Below are 18,488 nucleotides of genomic sequence, written 5' to 3'. Positions count from 1 at the left end.
AAATCTCTGTTCTGAGTGAGTTGGAATCATGAGGCCTGTTTTCCTGTCTTTGGCATATGAAACTAGGCCAGCAGAGCGCTAGGGGCTAGTACAGCTGGAGGTGATTAGCTCCCATCTGAAGTCAACATAGATGGGAGAGGGTGGAGCTGGAGGATGCTTTTTCTGGAACGAATGTCACTAGGAAATGGAAACTGGGAAGAAAATGCAGGTTTAGCTTTACGACCTGTGAATGGAAACTTTATTATGGTAAATATGTTACTGCCCTCAGCTGGGATCTGGCTCTACCAGCATGCAAGGGTAAGAGCCGTTTGCTAGGACTACTCTGGTTAGAAAGCAAGGTGAGGCCACAGAGCTGTGGTGGCACTTGGAAACACTCATATCAAATTAATGAGTAAGTACAATTCAGCTCTTAACACACCTTGTATTAGCTAAGTGCTAGAAAATATAAACCCCAAATATGGAATGGCTTAAACATAACAGTGTATTTCTAGTTTAACAGTTCTGGACAAGTAAACAGCCCAGCAATGTAGATCTATGGCTCAATTTTTTGGAAGCCCAGGCTGATGAAAGTTCTGTAATCAATACATAACTTCCAAGGTTGAGAATCGCCACCATTCCCCCCAAAGGATTGCCTGTGGAGAGATTTTATGAGCTGGGCCAGGTTTACATGCAAAACACATTGCTGTCACACATTCTATCAGAAAGAACTGGCCAAATGATGGCCAGCGACAACTCTAGGCTATAGAAGGGGAAGCACAAATTGTAGTAGATTATATTTATAAAACTGAACTAAAGTTATATATTCTAAAGATTGAGTATGTGAGTATAGTCCTGAGCACTGCAGAATTAGAAATAATTTTATTTCAAAATCAAAACTTTGGTACATGTCATTAGTAGAGATAATTCTGAATTATCATGGTAAATAGAAAATAAATGGTTGTTGAAAAAAGATCAGATCCTTTTACATCTGTGGTCCCAGAGAGCCTGCCAGATTTTTTGGTTTATAAAAAACTAGTTATCTATATGTAATGTGATGAATCCAATATATTTTTTAAAAACGCTTATTACAGCTATCTTCCAGATGTAGATACCTTGATAATGATAGAATGTCTTACCATTTTACATAATTCAGAAATATAATAATTCAGAAATTCATAATTCAGAAATATTGTTATGGTAAAGATAAATGCAACAAATTATGGGCTGATCTGGCTAATATTTCTAAGCTAATCGAAGCTTTACTTTATCAATTTGAGATTGTATTTGACTACAAGTAATCAAAACCAATCAAACAGCCTTACAAGTTGTAAATCAAAAAGTATATGAGACAGGTCTCAATCAATTTAAAAGTTTATTTCGCCAAGGTTAAGGATATGCTTGGAAGAAATTAAACAGAATCACAGAAACAGTCTGTGGTCTATGCCTTTCTCCAAAGATGAGTTTGAGGGCTTCAATATTTAAAGGAGAAAAGTGAGCTGGAGGGGAAAGAGGAGGGATATGGTCACATTACTGAACTCACATGTTGCAAAAGAAAAGGAGCAGATAGGAAAATAGTTATGTATTTATCTTGCACTCAGTATATAAGATAAGATAGAGTAACTACCTGTGGAGATATTTAACCTTTATCTGTAGCTATCTGCTTAGGAACAAAAGAAAAGGCAGTTTCTTGCATGGCTCAGCTTTCAGCTTCATTGTTTTCCTTTTGGCATAGTGAATTGGGATCCCAAGATTTTTTGGTTTTTTTTCTTTCACAAATTCTAAAGGGCTTAAGAGTTTATTTTCTTTCATTAAGAAACCAAGTTCAGAAGAAGGCATTTGCTCAGAAGTAGGCAGTTAATTCTATAGCTCAAGAATGTCAACAGCTCTCTAATTATCCTTGGCCTTTCCTTTATGGCCTGGAAGTGGCTGCCACAGCTCTAGCTATTACATCCACATTCCAGAAAAGAAACAGGAATTGCTGGGCCCAGTGGCTCAAGCCTGTAATCCCAGCACTTTGGGAGACCGAGGCAGGTGGATCACGAGGTCAAGAGATCGAGACCATCCTGGTCAACTTGGTGAAACCCCATCTCTACTAAAAATACAAAAAATTAGCTGGGCATGGTGGCGCGTGCCTGTAGTCCCAGCTACTCAGGAGGCTGAGGCAGGAGAATTGCCTGAACCCAGGAGGCGGAGGTTGCAGTGAGCCGAGATCGCGCCATTGCACTCCAGCCTGGGTAACAAGAGCGAAACTCCGTCTCAAAAAAAAAAGAAACAGGAGTTGACAGGGAGAAGGGGTCAGTCAGTGCCTAGGGCAAGAAAGCGAAATTTCCCAGAAGACAAGGGCAGACTTCTGCTTCTGTATTATTAGCAAAAGCTGTCCCATGCCCATCTCTAGCTTCAAGAAAGTTATTTTTAGCTAGATATGTTGTTGTCCTGAACAAAATCTTGGTTCTGTTCATAAGGACAAAAACAGCAATTGATACAGGGTAGCAGCAAGCAGTGTCTGCCTTTCCAGTTCTGCCTCAGTTTCTACCATCCTTACAAGGTAGCGAACACTGTGTCAATCTTTCAAGATCTTCTTACAAATTTAGAAGTATCTGAATATGTAACTATTGAAGAGATTCACGGATAGGAAGTATTTAAAAGTAGTCTTCAGTTTTTGCAGGTTTAGAGACAGTTTTATTTATTCAACCAAAATGTAACTATGCTCCAAAGGTCGTGCTAAGCAAACCTTCAGGACACTGATAAACCATGCTGCTGATTTATTAGCTTACAAGGAAGCTGTAGGTGGTTCTAGCAGAATGAAGAAGGCTGAACATTCAGAGAGGGCTCCTCCTGCTGGGTAAAGCACAGGCCAAGGCCGATGGGAAGGTTACCAAGAGACTTACATATGATTCATTAACTGGGTTAGGCTAAGTGATTCTCTACACAAGGAATATTTCCGATTACACAAGAAAAAGAAGGGGATGTAACATGTATTGATCACTTATGCATCGGACCAGGTGTTTTCACCTTGCCTCCTTTTCAGGGTGCCCAGGATTGAATGTGTTATCAACCATTTTAAGAGAGGAATCTGAAGCCCAGGGGGATTGTCACTTGCCCAAAGTTCCCCAGATAACTGAGGTAAAGGTTCAATTTCAGCTCCGACTGATTTCAACCCACAGTTCTAGAGGCATCCTAGCTATTAAAGTGGAATGCAGGCCGGGCGCCATGGCTCATGTCTGTAAACCCAGCACTTTGGGAAGCTGAGACAGATGGATCACCTGAGGTCAGAAGTTCGAGAGCAGGCTGGCCAACATGGCGAAACCCCATCTCTACTAAAAAAAAAAAAATACAAAAATTAGCCAGGCATGGTGGTGGGCACCTGTAATCTCAGCTACTTGGGAAGCTAAGGCTGGAAAATTGCTTGAACCCAGGAGGTGGAGGTTGCAGTGAGCCAAGATGGAATCATTGCACTCCAGCCTGGGCAACAAGAACAAAACACAAAACTCTAATCTAAAAAAAATAAATAAATAAAATAAGTGGAATGCAGGCAGCCCTGATGTGGCCTGTGTTCTCTCCGCTGCACTCTGCTGCCCCGACCATCCACAGCTGCCTCTGTCCTCTTAGACATGGACTCATTCTGCTTGACATGATTTCTCTGGCCCCATTTCTGAGTTTCAGGTAGGTCCCAGCTTTTATTAACTCATGATTATTTAGATCAATTAGAATGCAATTTACTCAAGTAAGACTTTTTTCCAGTTATATTTTTGTTCTAAAGATAACATGTGGCCTTCTGAACAGCTTCACTATTTCAAGGTCTCTGTAACATGTTTACAGACCATCTATGCAGATGGCCATCTTCTGACAGGAGTACTTTCAAGCCCTTACATTAATGTGTATTTTTTCTGTCTTAAAGGATGGCCTTTCATAGACCTGTCCCTCATCCTTAGAATGTCCTGACTGTTGTAAATACTGACCATGTTGTTAATGCTTTCAGACAGCATTGAATTTTACCGTTTTGTGCTAGGTGTCTATGTGGAGAAATAATTTAGATATTTATTTTTTGTGGATTCTTTAAAACTCATGGAGGCCAGACATGGTGGCTCACGCCTATAATCTCGGCACTTTGGGAGGCCAAGGTGGGCAAATCACCTGAGGTCAGGAGTTCAAGACCAGCCCTGGTCAATATGGTGACACCTCATCTCTACTAAAAATACAAAAATTAGCAGGGCGTGGTGGCAGGTGCCCATAAGTTTCAGCTGCTGGGGAGGCTGAGGCAGCAGAAGAATCACTTGAACCTGGGAAGCAGAGGTTGCAGTGAGCCAAGATCACGCCACTCTATTCCAGCCTGAATGACAGAGCAAGACTCTTCAAAAATAAAAATGGACAAACAAAAACTCATAATAATATTCATTTTAGAACTGGGAATCTGTGTTACTTGCAACTCTCCTAACTGTGTTCATTGCAGTGATCTATTTCCCTGTTAGACTATAAACTCCATGAGGGCAGGAACCCTTTCTGCCTCATTACTGTTTATGTCCCATGTGTCTGAACATAGAACAGACTAGCTTTTCATTACATAAACATTTATCACATGGATAAAAGGGAATCTCAAAATAGTAAAGCAACAGTTGAAAATTAACCATTGAGTCATAAATCTGCACAGTTCTTTTCCATATAAAATGTGCCATGACTCTAAGACCTAATGGGGCTCCTTTTGTCCTACTACAAAGGCTTTCTGAATTAGTGGGAAAATACAATAATCATTGTCATCACATTAACCCACAAGTTATTGGGAATACTTACAAAATAAAATTATAAACATTAAATCTCAAAACACTTTCTCACCCATTTCAAAACTTACAAATAAGAATAGACACAAAATGGAACCAAACAGATTCCCAACAAAAACACATTATGGAGGAAGTTATGTGATAAAGGTAGCATTTCGAATCAGTAGATAAAAGAATAATGATTCAATATACGATGTTTAGATAATTAACTACAAAAAAAATTATGCTATATGAACAATAAATTCAAAATAGAATAAATATGTATGTATTCACTCCACCAAAGTATTAGAAAACACACGGGAAAATATTTTTAATAATGTCTAGTAGAGGACAGATTTTACCTACTGCCAGCCACCATTTATTTTATGGGAAGTCAAGAAGTACACACAGCCGCTAGTAAATATGTTGCATAAGACCCCAAAAAGAGCTCCCTGAAAAGGGGCCAAATACATTCTCAAAAAAAGATTCTATCACAATTCACAATTCACACAAATAAATAGGTTAACATTGACAGAGATCAGAGCCAAAAAAAATTCTTAATAAGATTGATATGCTGAATATATTAAAAAAATAAAACTCTTTACCACAAAAGACATTAGAGAATAACAAAATATAAAAGAGTAGATAGAATGTCGACAACACATAGGACACATTGTCACTGTCATTATGGGTCAAAATCTGCACATCAAAAAGGAAAAGATACAATAGAAAAGCAGGCAAAGGACGTAAGCAGGCACGTGATTGTGAAAAATGCTTTAGTTCATTCAATTTTTAAATAAAATGTTAAATGAGATGTTTTGACAAATCAAAATTGATCATTCATTTGACTGGTGAGGCTGTGGGAAACCAGGCCCTCTCGGGCACTGCTGTACAACATTGCCGGAGAGCAATTTGTCCTGCATCTCGGTGAGCGATTGGCTTGTAAATTCAAGTCATAGGAAGTAAGCCTACAGAAATACTTGCATCTAAGGGCAAGAGTGTTTGTAGTAGCTGCACTGTAATACTGTTCAGCTGAAAGCTATTCAAGTGTCCATGAATAAGGGGTGATTAAACAAATTACAGTCCTTCCCTGCAATGGAATACTTCTATGTAGCTACTATTCTAAAGAATGAGGTAGGTCAACACAGACTGACACTCAAAGATGTTCCAGAATATGTCAAGTGACTTACAAAACAATACGTGGAATTACGTCAATTTTTAAAAATAAAATGATACAGTATACATACACAGCTTAGAAGGATATGCATGTGTCTTTTTTTTTTTTAGTCAGAGTTTCACTTTGTCACCCAGGCTAAAGTGCAGTGGTGTGATCTCAGCTCACTGCAAGCTCTGTTTCCTGGGTTTAAGTGATTTTCCTGCCACAGCCTCCCAAGCAGCTGGGATTACAGGTGTACACCACAATGCCTGGCTAATTGGCTAATTTTTGCATTTTTAGTAGAAATGGGGTTTCACCATGTTGGCCAGGCTTGTCTTGAACTCCTGACCTCGGATGATCTGCCCACGTCAGCCTCCCAAAATGCTGCAATTACATGCGTGAGCCAGTGCCCCCAGCCACTTGTGTCTGTCTTTACAGAGTGAAAATACAGGGCATTCCATGTTTAAACTTACATGTTTTTTAAATTCTCTCCAAGCTTGTATTACATCTATAATCAAAAAGTATTTTCAATTTCTTAAAAATAATAATCATTGGAGAAAAGTGCCCCATTTATTATAAGAGCTATGTGTTTTCCCACCCTCCAGTGCACCAGAGGACCTGTCCAGAGTCAAGAAGTCACATAGGTCTGCGTCGCCCTGCAGTATGAGGTGACATCTCCTCTACTTAGAGTCCTAACTCTTCTTAAATTAAAACCCACAACATGAGGATGAGTTCCCATCATGCGGGATTTTACCTACTGCCAGGTACTATTTGCTACGTGGGAAGACAAGAACACACAAGACAGCTCACTGATACGTTATGTTAACCCCCAGAAGAAACTTCCTCAAATGGGGATCTCCAAAAGTGATCCTATCACAATTCACAATCCACATGGAAATATAAATATTCTAACATTGGAGATTGAAATAGTCACACTGGCCCTAACAAAAAGATTCATGTATCAGCTGCACACTGTCTTAACTGGCTGCTGAAAACGAAGGGGGCCAGTGCAGCCAGCAAGTCCCTGCTATTCACATGAAGTGATGTGGCCAATTGACTCCAGAGCCCTGTGGCAATCCACTGGCTCTGGTGGCCCAGGAGTGACGGCACCTTCTTCATTCACCTCCAAGAAAGCATTGGTCTCTTTGGAAGAAGTTGATTTCCTCGTATGGCCGACTTGTATACAATCTGAGTTCTTTTTTCCATGTTTGTGCTTCAGTCTCCTCTTGTACGTCTGATATGCTAGGTGTTAAAACATACAAGTATTAAACATCACTTTAACAAAGAGTCTAACTTTGTGACACTGTACAATTGCCAGTCCTTCAGGTGTTTGTTTGGGTGGCATCATGTATGTATAAACGCCCAGGAAAAAGAAGGGGGGAAGAGAGAAAGCTATGGAATAGAAGGATTTGCTGTATCAGAATGGCTCTTTTGTCTGGAATAGACCATTTGTGATTGAGACTCACTCATCAGGTTGCTGACAGCTCACACATGCATACATTCATTCATTCATTCACTCATTCAGTCAGTCAGTCAGCCAGCTGGCAAGAATAGGACACTCTCCTGGCTCTGGGCTGGAGCTGGAATGAGCCAGACAAGATGCCACCTTCAGTCTCTCCATGAAAAGGAATGAAAACTTGGATCTGAGACCAAGGGTTTGACTCTAACAGGACTTCTCTTATCTGTTGGGGAAATTAAGCCCCAGGTATTCCTTATATTGTTATATGGATTGTTATATCTCTTATCAGTGTATAATAATAACAACCAGCAATCAGTATATAATCAGTGATACCAGTCATCACTGAATCTTACTAGGACCTGTTCCCTAACAACAGTAAAAATTTACCATGGCCCAAGATTAAAATATATGTGTGTATGTGAACACATATATATATTTTTTCTTTTTCAACTTTTATTTTAGATTCAGGAAGTATATGTGCATGTTTGTTTCTTGGGTATATTATGTAATGCTGAGGTTTGGGAAACAGATGATCTTATCACCCAGGTAGCTAGCACAGTACGCAACAGTTTGTTTTTCTCCCTTTGCCCCTCCCTCCCTCTTCTAGTAGTCCCCAGTGTCTACTGTGGCTGTCTGTATGTCCATGAGCACCCAATGTTTAGCTCCCACTTATAAGTGAGGTATTTGGTTTTCTGTTCTTGCATTAGATATATTTTTTAAATTTACCCTCTGTGAACCTACATAATAGTGACTCCAAAGTAATGTATATTTGGCTGCACACATCTGTACATACACATATATTTTTTGATATTTGTATGTGTGTAATATTTTATATTTGAAAAATATTTCACAGCCATTCAGCACAAGTCTCAGTCACAGAAACGCTGAAATAACTTGGCACTTGGGAGACCTCAAGGCTTTTAATTAGACATAACAAATCAATGTTTAAGTGCAGCAAATGTCACTTTGGAGCTGATGATTGCTCATGGAGATCTTGTCTTAACAAGTTATGAAGTCTAAGTTCTGATAGTAGATTTGCTTTTGTGAAGCATATTTGTTTATAATTATAAGCTCACTTTCAGATGGTTTTTTATATTTCTCTGTAAAACTCCCGCTTGTGCCAAACTATCCTGTTCATGTGCCTTATCATCCCCAGAAATGTCAAGCTTTTAAAAAATGTATCTCAGGGGCAGCAAATGCAAGTTTGGATTGAAAAAAGTCAGTAAGTTGGGCTGAACAATTTTCCATCAGCTATCTCCAACCCAATGGGAGTTCACCCACCTGCAATGATAAGAAATCCATGTATCAGCTGGAAGAGTCCATAGGCCAATGGGAAACTCAACATCTTGATCAAGTGTTCAGCAGTGAAAGATAACTGGAGCATGGTGATGCACATCTGAATATTCTGAGCTCCAGTTTCTAAGGAAATCGTCCTGCACCTACCGATAAGAAAATGCTTCAAGAGTAACGCACTAGCAATCAAAACTATTCTCACATTTTCTCATATGCATCATAACAATTCGAAGCTAAGACCTCGGGCCACTGAAAATGTGTACTCATTCCATAGTCATTTGCTGAGTGCCTACTCTGCAGGTGGTCTTCTGAGAGGCACGGTGGAGTTGGGCTTTGCAAACACTGCCCTAGGAATTGGAGTGGAAACACAAGATAAGCACACAGGAAAAGTTCGGCAACAACACGAGACAAAGTATGACCAAGGACCACGCAGATGTAGAAATTCGGAAAATGGCAGAAGGGGTGAGAGAAGGCTTCACAGAGGAGTAGGATTAAAGGGTGGAAAAAAATAGAAGAGACTTTTTATGAAGGGGAAATATTATAGAAATTAAAGTTCCAGGGGCAGGTGTGACTGTGGCCTATTAAGCAGGCATGGCATATACTGTCAACCAATCTGCACAGAGGAGAGGATTGGAGGAGATGAGAATGGAAGGTTGAGTTAGATTTATGAGGCTGGGAGCGGTGGCTAACACCTGTAACCCCAGCACTGAGAGGCAGAAGCAAAAAGATTGCTTGAGCCCAGGAATTCAAGACCAACCTGAGCAACAGAGTAAGATGCTGTCTCTATAAAAAGAAAAAAATACATATATTTTTTTAAAGAGATATGAAACAATATAAACTAAATAACACTTCAAAACAAATAAACACGTCCAGACGCAGTGGATTCACATCTATAATCCAAGCACTTTGGGAGGCCAAGGGTGGATCACCTGGAGGTAAGGAGCTCAAGACGAGCCTGGCCAACATGGTGAAATCCTGTCTCTATCAAAAATACAAAAATTAGCCAAGCATGGTGGCCACACTCCTGTAATCCCAGCTACTTGGGAGGCTGAAGTACAAGAACCACTTGAACCCAGGAGGCAAAGGTTGCAGTGAGCCAAGATCATGCCATTATACTCCAGCATGGGCAACAGAGGTCTCAATAAATAAATAAGCAAACAAACAAACACAAAAACCCTAAATAAAGACCAAATATCTAAAAAGGTTGTCTTTGGTGAAAGAGTTTAGTAATAATTTTTCTTTTTGCTTTCTATTTTCCTATATTTTATGATTTTTTTGACAGCATAGAATGAAATAAACCTCGTTTGAAAAGACAAAGGAGGGAAGAGAGGGAAGACATGGGCAGGACCTTGAGAGCTGAGGTAAGCAGTTTCATGTCTCCAATTTATAAAGGGAGTCTGTAGGGTTTTATACATGGAAGTGAGGAGAAAAAACAGGTGCCTCAGAAAACAAGCAAGCATCTATCTGCAAGCTGGACTGGAATGGGGAGGTAACAAGGGTGTGTAATGAGGGGGTGAAAATGCTGTCAATGGTACAGGGCAAGCTCTTTGTTCATACTTTATTTCTAGATACACTATTGCTTGCTACACTTGCCTCAAACCACTCTCACTTTTTTCAGACTTTTGTCAAAAACTCAGTATGATTAAGCTGGAACTCACAACTGCACCATTCATGAGCCAGATCTCAGTCCCGATCTTTGTCAGGCCATTGTGTATGAACAAGATGAGACTATGGACTTCATCTTGCCAGAGGACACTTTCCATCCAGATCCAATCACATTCTGACCGCTTAACAGACGATGTTCCTAATTGTTGAATGGAAACAAACCCAGGTCCAAATCCTAACGCCACCATTTTCTAGCTCTATGAATTTGGTCAAGTCACTTAACTTCTCTGAAGGGTCTACTCAACAGTAGAACAACGGTAGTGATCGGATCTACTTCTCAAGCTTGTAGTAAGAAGTAAATGAGATCGATGGGGTAAAGCCTTACCCAGTGCTTAGTACAACCCTAAATGTTCCCCAAGTGGACTGGAAGTAGCATGAAACCAATTTAAAAATTCCCAATGTTCACCTTTCTAATTCAGCTACATAGTTTACTTTTCTTTAATAATTTTTTTCTTCTTTTAAAAGCAGTACATACTTATTGAAAAGCTTCAAAAATATACCAAGGAAATACTAAAGGACTAAAATGATCCTTAATCTTGTACTCAAAATTAAACATTGTTACCATATGGTGTAACAATGGTATTTTTTGATGCATGGAATTCTTTTTGCTTTCTTCAACAAAGTGGAAATCAAATACATGCCATTTTCTATTCTTTTTTAATTTGAATTTATCTCTTGAGTATTTTCAAAAATCAATAAAATTGATACATCATATTCATTATATGGCTACATCAGGAATGAAATATCTTTCTATTGTTACATATTTAAATGTTTTCTATTTTTAGATCTATAAATAATACTAAATTATCTTAGTACATCAATATTCGTGTGCATGTACAATAGTGCTAGCTTCAGAACAGATTTTTAAAATTAAAATTATTGAGTTAACCAATATAAATATTGATAAGACAATTGATATGACAGTAAACTGCCTTCCAGAGAGTTAATACCAACATATGTCTCCTCCATCGCTGCAGGATAATGCTCAACTCACTGTGGGCATACCAACATGTAACATCATTTTTAATGTTTCACAGTCTTTATAAAATATACACCCTGATTCGGAATGATAATACGTAAGACAAATCCCTACTATTTCTCAAGTTTGTCTCTTCTCTTATTGCCTCTTATAATTAGCAACTATTTAAAAATTTGGCACCAGCAATCCATAAGGATTTAATCTCTTGGAACTTGCTCATGCCCTAGAATGAGCCCTATATTTAGTGAAATAATCTCATTCCTCTGTTTAATCATTAGAATAAGAAGAGAAATATATCCAGATCTCAACAAGTTGTATTAACACCTCAATCTTCATTCCACAAGTTAAAACTTCCCATCAATTTGGCCTTTGCTTTAATTTACATAAAGAATTAACAGGAAATTTTCCATGAATTGCCACGCATGACCCTCTTTTATGCTTAGTTATCCTGCTCCATTCCACTATGTCAGTAAAACTTTTCATGTCTCCTGACACAGGCAGGAGCCTACCAGTGGCAGTGTGTTAAATTTACCTTCTGAAAAGAAGTTTATGGATAATTTAACTATACCTTTGCCAAGACTGGTGGGTAAAAAGTGCCAGCAGAAAACCCGTGACATGGCCGATCAAAGGAAAGATGAAACTGATGGTCAGAAGAGTGATGTCTGAATTCCAAGATCCTTTTGCCAGAACCACACCAGCAACTGCAACCACCAGAAGGAGGAGCCCACCAACAACGGCCCCAATCTGAAGCAAACAATAAAATAAATGTGTATAAACTGAGAGTTTTTGGCTCTATGATACCAAGTCCATCAAGGTTGTAAAATGCTTGAGATCTAGACATCTTAGAATAAAGAAGGGACTTGGAGATGATTAAATCCAACTCCATTTTGTATAGGAGAAATCTGAGTTCCAGAGTGGTCAAGTAACTTGCCTATGCTAGAAATTGGTGGAGTTTGAAACAAATCTAAGTCTTCTTTTAGCATATCTACTTTTCTTTTCAAGCAGAAGCTTTTGCGAAAAGGACTGGGTAGTAGAGTCTTTTGTGGGTAGGACGAAAGTGTAAAGTGAATGGGATCTGACAATAAGCTTCCAACACCCCTGCACACACCTCTACAACCCTCTGCTGGTGACATTCAGTTTCACACCTGCCCCGCCTGACCATCTGCCTCCTTTCCCACCACCCCTTCAAACTCCAGCAGCTGCTTGCTGCTTTGATGCCTGCCTGTCTCCCCTCCAAATAAAATTTAACCGTTCTTCACTGGACAACCTGAGCTAATATTCATGATCACATGAGAAATACTGATGGAGAGTATCTCCTCTCCCAAATAGTTACTGTCTCTTACTTTTATTGTTTAACAACAACAGAAACAAAAAGCCAACAGTAACAAAAAAAAATCGAATAGTTTGAATTTTAGATAAAATAGGAAGGAAGCATGGCCTAAGGTATTTTGTGAAAATCAGGATGTTGGCAAGCTCCTGTTCATATCATGTAGATAGCAAACTGTGTATCTAGTTACAGTGTCAACCTTGATGTTAAATGATTCAGGATGTGAAGACAGGTGGTCATAGGAAAGTAAAGAAGAGAACAAACCAACAGAATGACCCAATAGACCATAAATGTGTTCTGGGGTCATTTTTACTGTTCAAATACAGAGACAGACTAGACCCCGCCTAAGAGAAAGATGCTAAAACATAAGAAAGCCTCTTGGCCTGGTGCAGTGGCTCACATCTGTAATCCTAGAACTTTGGGAGGTAAAGGTGAGAAGATCACCTGAAGTCAAGAGTTCAAGACCATCCTGGCCAACGTGGTGAAATCCTGTCTCTACTAAAAAAAATATAAAAATTTGCCAGGCATGGTTGCACATGCCTGTAATCCCAGCTACTCAGGTGCCTGAGGCAGAAGAATTGCCTGAACTTGGGAGGCAGAGGTTGCAGTGAGCCAAGATCACACTATTGTACTCCAGCCTGGGCAACAGAGCGAGACTGTATTTTAAAAAAAAAAAAAAAAGCCTCTGAATGTAACATCCCTTCTTCCTCTCTCTACCAAAGATTCCAAAGTTTAAAATCCACCAAGAGTAAATGAGTAACACTCAAATTTGCTCAGAAAATATGTCAGATCTAAAATTAAAATAGGACTAAGAACAGGGAATGAAGACATACTAAAGTAACAATTAGCCTAGTTTTTTTTTCCTAAGGTGCTCTAGAATATTTATGCATATTATTAAATATTTTGCCATAAGTCCTATGAAATATCCAAAAGAAGAGTTTTAAATGTGCTCTTTATAGAAAATAAAACTGACATATAAAAAGTGTATATGGGCCCCTCTCTTTCTCCGCCATCGTGGTGTGTCCTTTACCCCACTTCTCACCATGTCTTCTCTCAAGACTTTCAGGATTAAGCAATTCCTGGCCAAGAAACAAAAGCAAAATCATCTAATTCCCCAGTGGATTTGGATGAAAACTGGTAATTAAATCAGGTACAACTCCAAAAGAAGACACTGGAGAAGAACCAAGCTGGGTCTATAAGGAAATACACATGAGACGGAACAGATATTTATGCTGTCTGAAGGTCACAATCAGGTTACCAAATCAAGTTGAAAATGGCAGGATCTGGAGAGATGGGCTCATTTCCTCTCTGGATCTGTTATGAACACCTTGGTTGGCTAGGTTCAGTAATAAATACGTGACACCTTTCATTTCCAAAAAAACAAACAAAAAAATTATCTGGTGGCTTAGGGCAGTGGCTCACACCTGTAATCCCAGCACTTTGGGAGGCTGAAGTGGGCGGATCACAAGCTCAGGAGATCTAGACCATCCTGGCTGACACGGTGAAACCCCATCTCTACTAAAAATACAAAAAATTAGCTGGGTGTGGTAGCACGTACCTATAGTATCGGTTACATGGGAGGCTGAGGCAGAAGAATCACTTGAATCCTGGAGGCAGAGGTTGCAGTGAGCCAAGATCACACCACTGCACTCCTGGGCAACAGAACAAGACTCTGTCTCAAAAAAAAAAAAAAAGATGTATCTGGTTTCTCCATTGACTGATGGCCTAATATAATAGAAGAGCTGGAAACTCCAAAATCATAATTTTTGTTATTGCTTAATGCCCTTTAAAAAAAAATCGAAGATAGAGTACTTGAAAAGCAAGACATTTCTGTGATCATTTCCCTCCTTTTGTTTTGTAAACAAAATTATAACTACTACACTGGAAATTTTCTCCTACTGAAATAACAATAATAAATGTGGAAAAGGGGCCAGGCACAGTGGCTCATGCCTGGGGTCCTAATACTTTGGGAGGCCAAGGCAGGAGGATCCCTTGAGGCCAGGAGTTGCAAACTAGCCTGGGCAACACAGCAAGACCCTGTCTCTAAAAAAAAAAAAATGTCTTTTTATTTGCAGGGCAAGATGGTGCATGCCTGTAGGACTAGCTACCTGAGAGCTTGAGAGGAGAGCATCATTTGAGCCCAGGAGTTCAAGGTTGCAATGAGCTATGATTGTGCCATTGCGCTTCAGCCTAAGTAACAGAGGAAGGCCCTATTCAAAAAATTAATTAATTAACTAACTTTAAAAAGTAAATGTGGAAAAGATGGGACTTTATTCCATGAGTACAGCTAGAAAAAAGGACAATGAAAATCAAGGGTGCACTATCAATGTTAAAGTCATCCACATGCAATACAAATGTACTATAGTAAGCCGTCCTCCAGCTCTCTGTGCCCAGCTGATTTGTCTGCTCCTCTCATTCTCCATCACACTGAAGGAATGTGGGAGTTATTCAGCCTTATGCCTAACCGGGAAAACAGTGTCCACTGGCGCAGGCATATGGAGTGGCAATGTTCTGTGAGGTAGAGTCAAACCATAAACCACAAAACAAAATTAACTCAGATTTACTACCTGAAACTCCAAATAACCCCAAATTTTTCTTTGTAAATGTAAAATAAAACTAAAACATTTTTCAAATCTTCATGAAAGCCACACATACTTTCTTATATCTGCTAAAGTGATACATAATCTGAAAAAAAAAATAGAAAGCACCATAGGAGATTGACATCACTGTTAAGAATGCCTCCTCTCTACATTTTTTTGGTTTTGTTTTTTAGAGATGGGGTCTCACTCTCTGACCCAGCCTTGAGTGCAATGGCACGATCATGGCTCATTGTAGTCTCAATCTCCTGACCTCAAGCAATCTTCCCACCTCAGCCTCCCAAAATTCTGGGATTACAGATATGAGCTACTGCAGCTGGCCCCTTGAATTATTTTTAAAAGCCGTTTAGCAAAGACATTTGCTTGTTTCTCAAGCAGACAAAGGGCAAGATTGCGAAGACAAGAGGAGGTAGAAAGTTCTAGTCACAATCATCCCATAGCTAGACTCCTCAGTGCTTTCTGAATGATTTTATTTAAATGATCTTATTCATGTGGTCAGCAGCCTTGCTCATGTGTACAAACTACAGCTTTGGCAGTGTCCCCAGGAATGCTTCTGCAAGACAGCCCTTCCTCCTGCTCTTCCAAGGAACCAGCCATATGCCTCAACACGGGTCTCTATTTCATGCTCACATAAACTGCTTCTGCCTCAAGAGCACCTGTGTGAAGCCTTGTGCATGGATGGGCCTGGGCTCTTGTGTTTTCACACAGGCTTTAGCTTTTCTGACATTAAATCAATAGCTGCTTGTTTTCCAGAGTGCCAAAAGCCTCAGGGTACAGGCCTATGGAAGTGGCAGAGCAAGGCTTACAGGGTGGAGGAAATATGATCTCTGGATCCAAAACCGCAGGACGTAAGAATTTCTGGGTGTGGGGCTGTACTGGAAAATCTCACTTGTTCCAGCCACTGCTCACTTCTGTCTTTCAGGGCCCTGAGTCTGAGGATGTGCCAGCAGTGGCCATGGAGTCACTCACCTTGAGAATGATTTTGGATTGTTTTGGCCACCTGTAATTCACATAGACACCGAAGGCCACAGGGACAGTCAGGCACACAAGGGTAATTCCTAAAGAAAAGAATAATCCATCAAAGGGTTTTCCCTCTCATCCTGACTGCACAGTCCTTCCCGACAACTTCTATTTCAATTAGATAACAGCTTTAAACGGACGTTTTCCCATGCCACTTTCCAGATCTGGACAAATGCCTACAATATTGGCTCCAAAGTTGTATAAGTTGCTCATAACATTTTGAGGCTTGTTTGTGAGTGCCTTTCAGAGCATATTATCAAAGCAGAATACATTAACTTAATGATCAGAAAAAAGCACATAAAATCATGGTTTCTAAATTAAGGTTTCTCTCAAATTTTACAAATTCAATGGGTTCCAGCTGTTGTGAGGAAGTCGTTTCATTCATGGTTTTGAACCATGGGCCATGAGTTGTAAGCCATCAAGGTGCTTACCTGAGACACCAGATTGACACTGAGAGTCTTAAAATCATAGTGTCTATCACTTCTCCAAAAACTGACCAGACTAGAAAAGGCAGATCATTTCACCACATTTCTCTTCTAAGCCTGGTGAACCCACGGAGATCTTTAAGACAAGGGCAGACTTTAATGAGAAATAATACTCAGGAGAGGAGACCATGAAAGTGACATGAGTATGATTGTGACATGTGGATGAGTTTTAATAATCAGTAAGAATTGCCAGGCGCAGTGGCTCAAGCCTGTAATCCCAGCACTTTGGGAGGCCGAGGCAGGTGGATCACGAGGTCAAGAGATCGAGACCATCCTGGTCAACATGGTGAAACCCCGTCTCTACTAAAGATACAAAAACTTAGCTGGGCATGATGGCGCGGGCCTGTAATCCCAGTTACTCAGGAGGCTGAGGCGGGAGAATTGCTTGAACCCAGGAGGTGGAGGTTGCGGTGAGCTGAGATCGTGCCATTGCACTCCAGCCTGAGTAACAAGAGCAAAACTCCGTCTCAAAAAAAAATTAATAATAATAATCAGTAAGAATGGGCCAGGTGTGGTGGCTCACACCTGTAATCCCAGCACTTTGGGAGTCTGAGGCAGAAGGATCATGAGGTCAAGAGTTCAGGACCAGCCTGGCCAAAATGGTGAAGTCCCGTTTCTATTAAAAATACAGAAAATAGCTGAGCTTGGTGGCAGGCACCTGTAATCCCAGCACTTTGGGAGTCTGAGGCAGAAGGATCATGAGGTCAAGAGTTCAGGACCAGCCTGGCCAAAATGGTGAAGTCCCGTTTCTATTAAAAATACAGAAAATAGCTGAGCTTGGTGGCAGGCACCTGTAATCCCAACTACTCAGGAGGCTGAGGCAGGAGAATCATTGAACCCTGAAGGCAGAGGTTGCAGTGAGCCAGGAGAATCTCTTGAACCCTGGAGGCGGCGGTTGCAGTGAGCCAAGATTGCGCCACTGTACTCCAGCCTGGACAGTAGAGCAAGACTACATCTCAAAATAATAATAATAATAATAAGTAAGAATTATTTATGTTCAACCTATAAGAAAAAGTCAAGTTTCACAGGCAAGGTGAAAGGTAAGTCACAGGAAGGTCTAATTAGAGCCATTAGATCCAGTTAAACCTTGAAGCATAAAGAGTCAAATTGCTTCATAGTCTAATTATATAAGGGTTTGATTATTGTTTTTTAAAAATAAATTATCTGACTTTTTATTCAAAAATGCACTCTTGTAGGGGTGAAAAATTTACACTTTGTAGTCAAATTCCTGGGTTAGAACTCCAGTTCTGTGCTTACCAGCTGCATAACCTTTTTCTTTCTTTCTTTTTCTTTTTTTTTTTTATTGAGACAAGTCTCAAGATCTGTCACCCAGGCTGGAATGCAGTGGTACAATCTTGGCTCACTGCAGCCTCCACCTCCCAGGTTCAAGTAATTCTCCTGCCTCAGCCTCCTGGGGAGCTGGGACTACAGGTGTGCACTGCCACACCCAGCTAATTTTTTTTTTAGTAGAGATGGAGTTTCACCATGTTGGACAGGATGGTCTTGATCTCCCAACCTCATGATCTGCCTGCCTTGTCCTCCCAAAGTGCTGGGATTACAGGCGTGCGTCACTGTGCTTAGTCACCAGCTGCATAATCTTGATCAAGTTACTAAACCTCTTGAAGCCTGAAGACCTAGGAGACTGAATTGGAACAGAATCTATACCGTAGTGTTCTTTAAGGAATTAAATCAGGTACTACAAAAAACATCCCTGCATAGTTATACAATTAGCAACAGCTATTATTAGTGTCATCACTATTACTGTTAGTCCTGC

General features: G+C 40.1%; 1 protein-coding gene and 1 pseudogene across 2 annotated transcripts in view; one reads left to right on the top strand and one right to left on the bottom strand.

Annotated features, from left to right (window-relative positions):
* Positions 1-2,646: 2,646 nt before the first annotated feature.
* SLC10A6 (solute carrier family 10 member 6) overlaps positions 2,647-18,488 on the bottom strand; it is a 33,257-nt gene continuing 17,415 nt past the window's right edge. Inside the window, exons 3-7 of one of the 2 annotated variants that reach the window (XM_035293352.3) lie at positions 16,179-16,267; positions 11,854-12,029; positions 8,630-8,787; positions 7,013-7,131; positions 2,647-2,814 (exon numbers count right to left, since the gene is read on the bottom strand). In XM_035293352.3, the coding sequence (XP_035149243.3) occupies positions 2,773-2,814; positions 7,013-7,131; positions 8,630-8,787; positions 11,854-12,029; positions 16,179-16,267 (584 nt within the window). In that variant the 3' untranslated portion in view covers positions 2,647-2,772. Of the gene's footprint in view, positions 2,815-6,116; positions 7,132-8,629; positions 8,788-11,853; positions 12,030-16,178; positions 16,268-18,488 lie in introns of those variants that run through there. The other variant, XM_002745625.6, reaches the window with a different exon arrangement.
* LOC108590854 (large ribosomal subunit protein eL39-like) lies at positions 13,656-13,811 on the top strand (annotated as a pseudogene).

This window comes from Callithrix jacchus, chromosome 3, assembly GCF_049354715.1.
Source record: "Callithrix jacchus isolate 240 chromosome 3, calJac240_pri, whole genome shotgun sequence".
Lineage (NCBI taxonomy): Eukaryota > Metazoa > Chordata > Mammalia > Primates > Cebidae > Callithrix > Callithrix jacchus.
The sequence above is the reverse complement of the archived record's forward strand: the minus strand, read 5'-3'. Positions and strand labels throughout refer to the sequence as shown.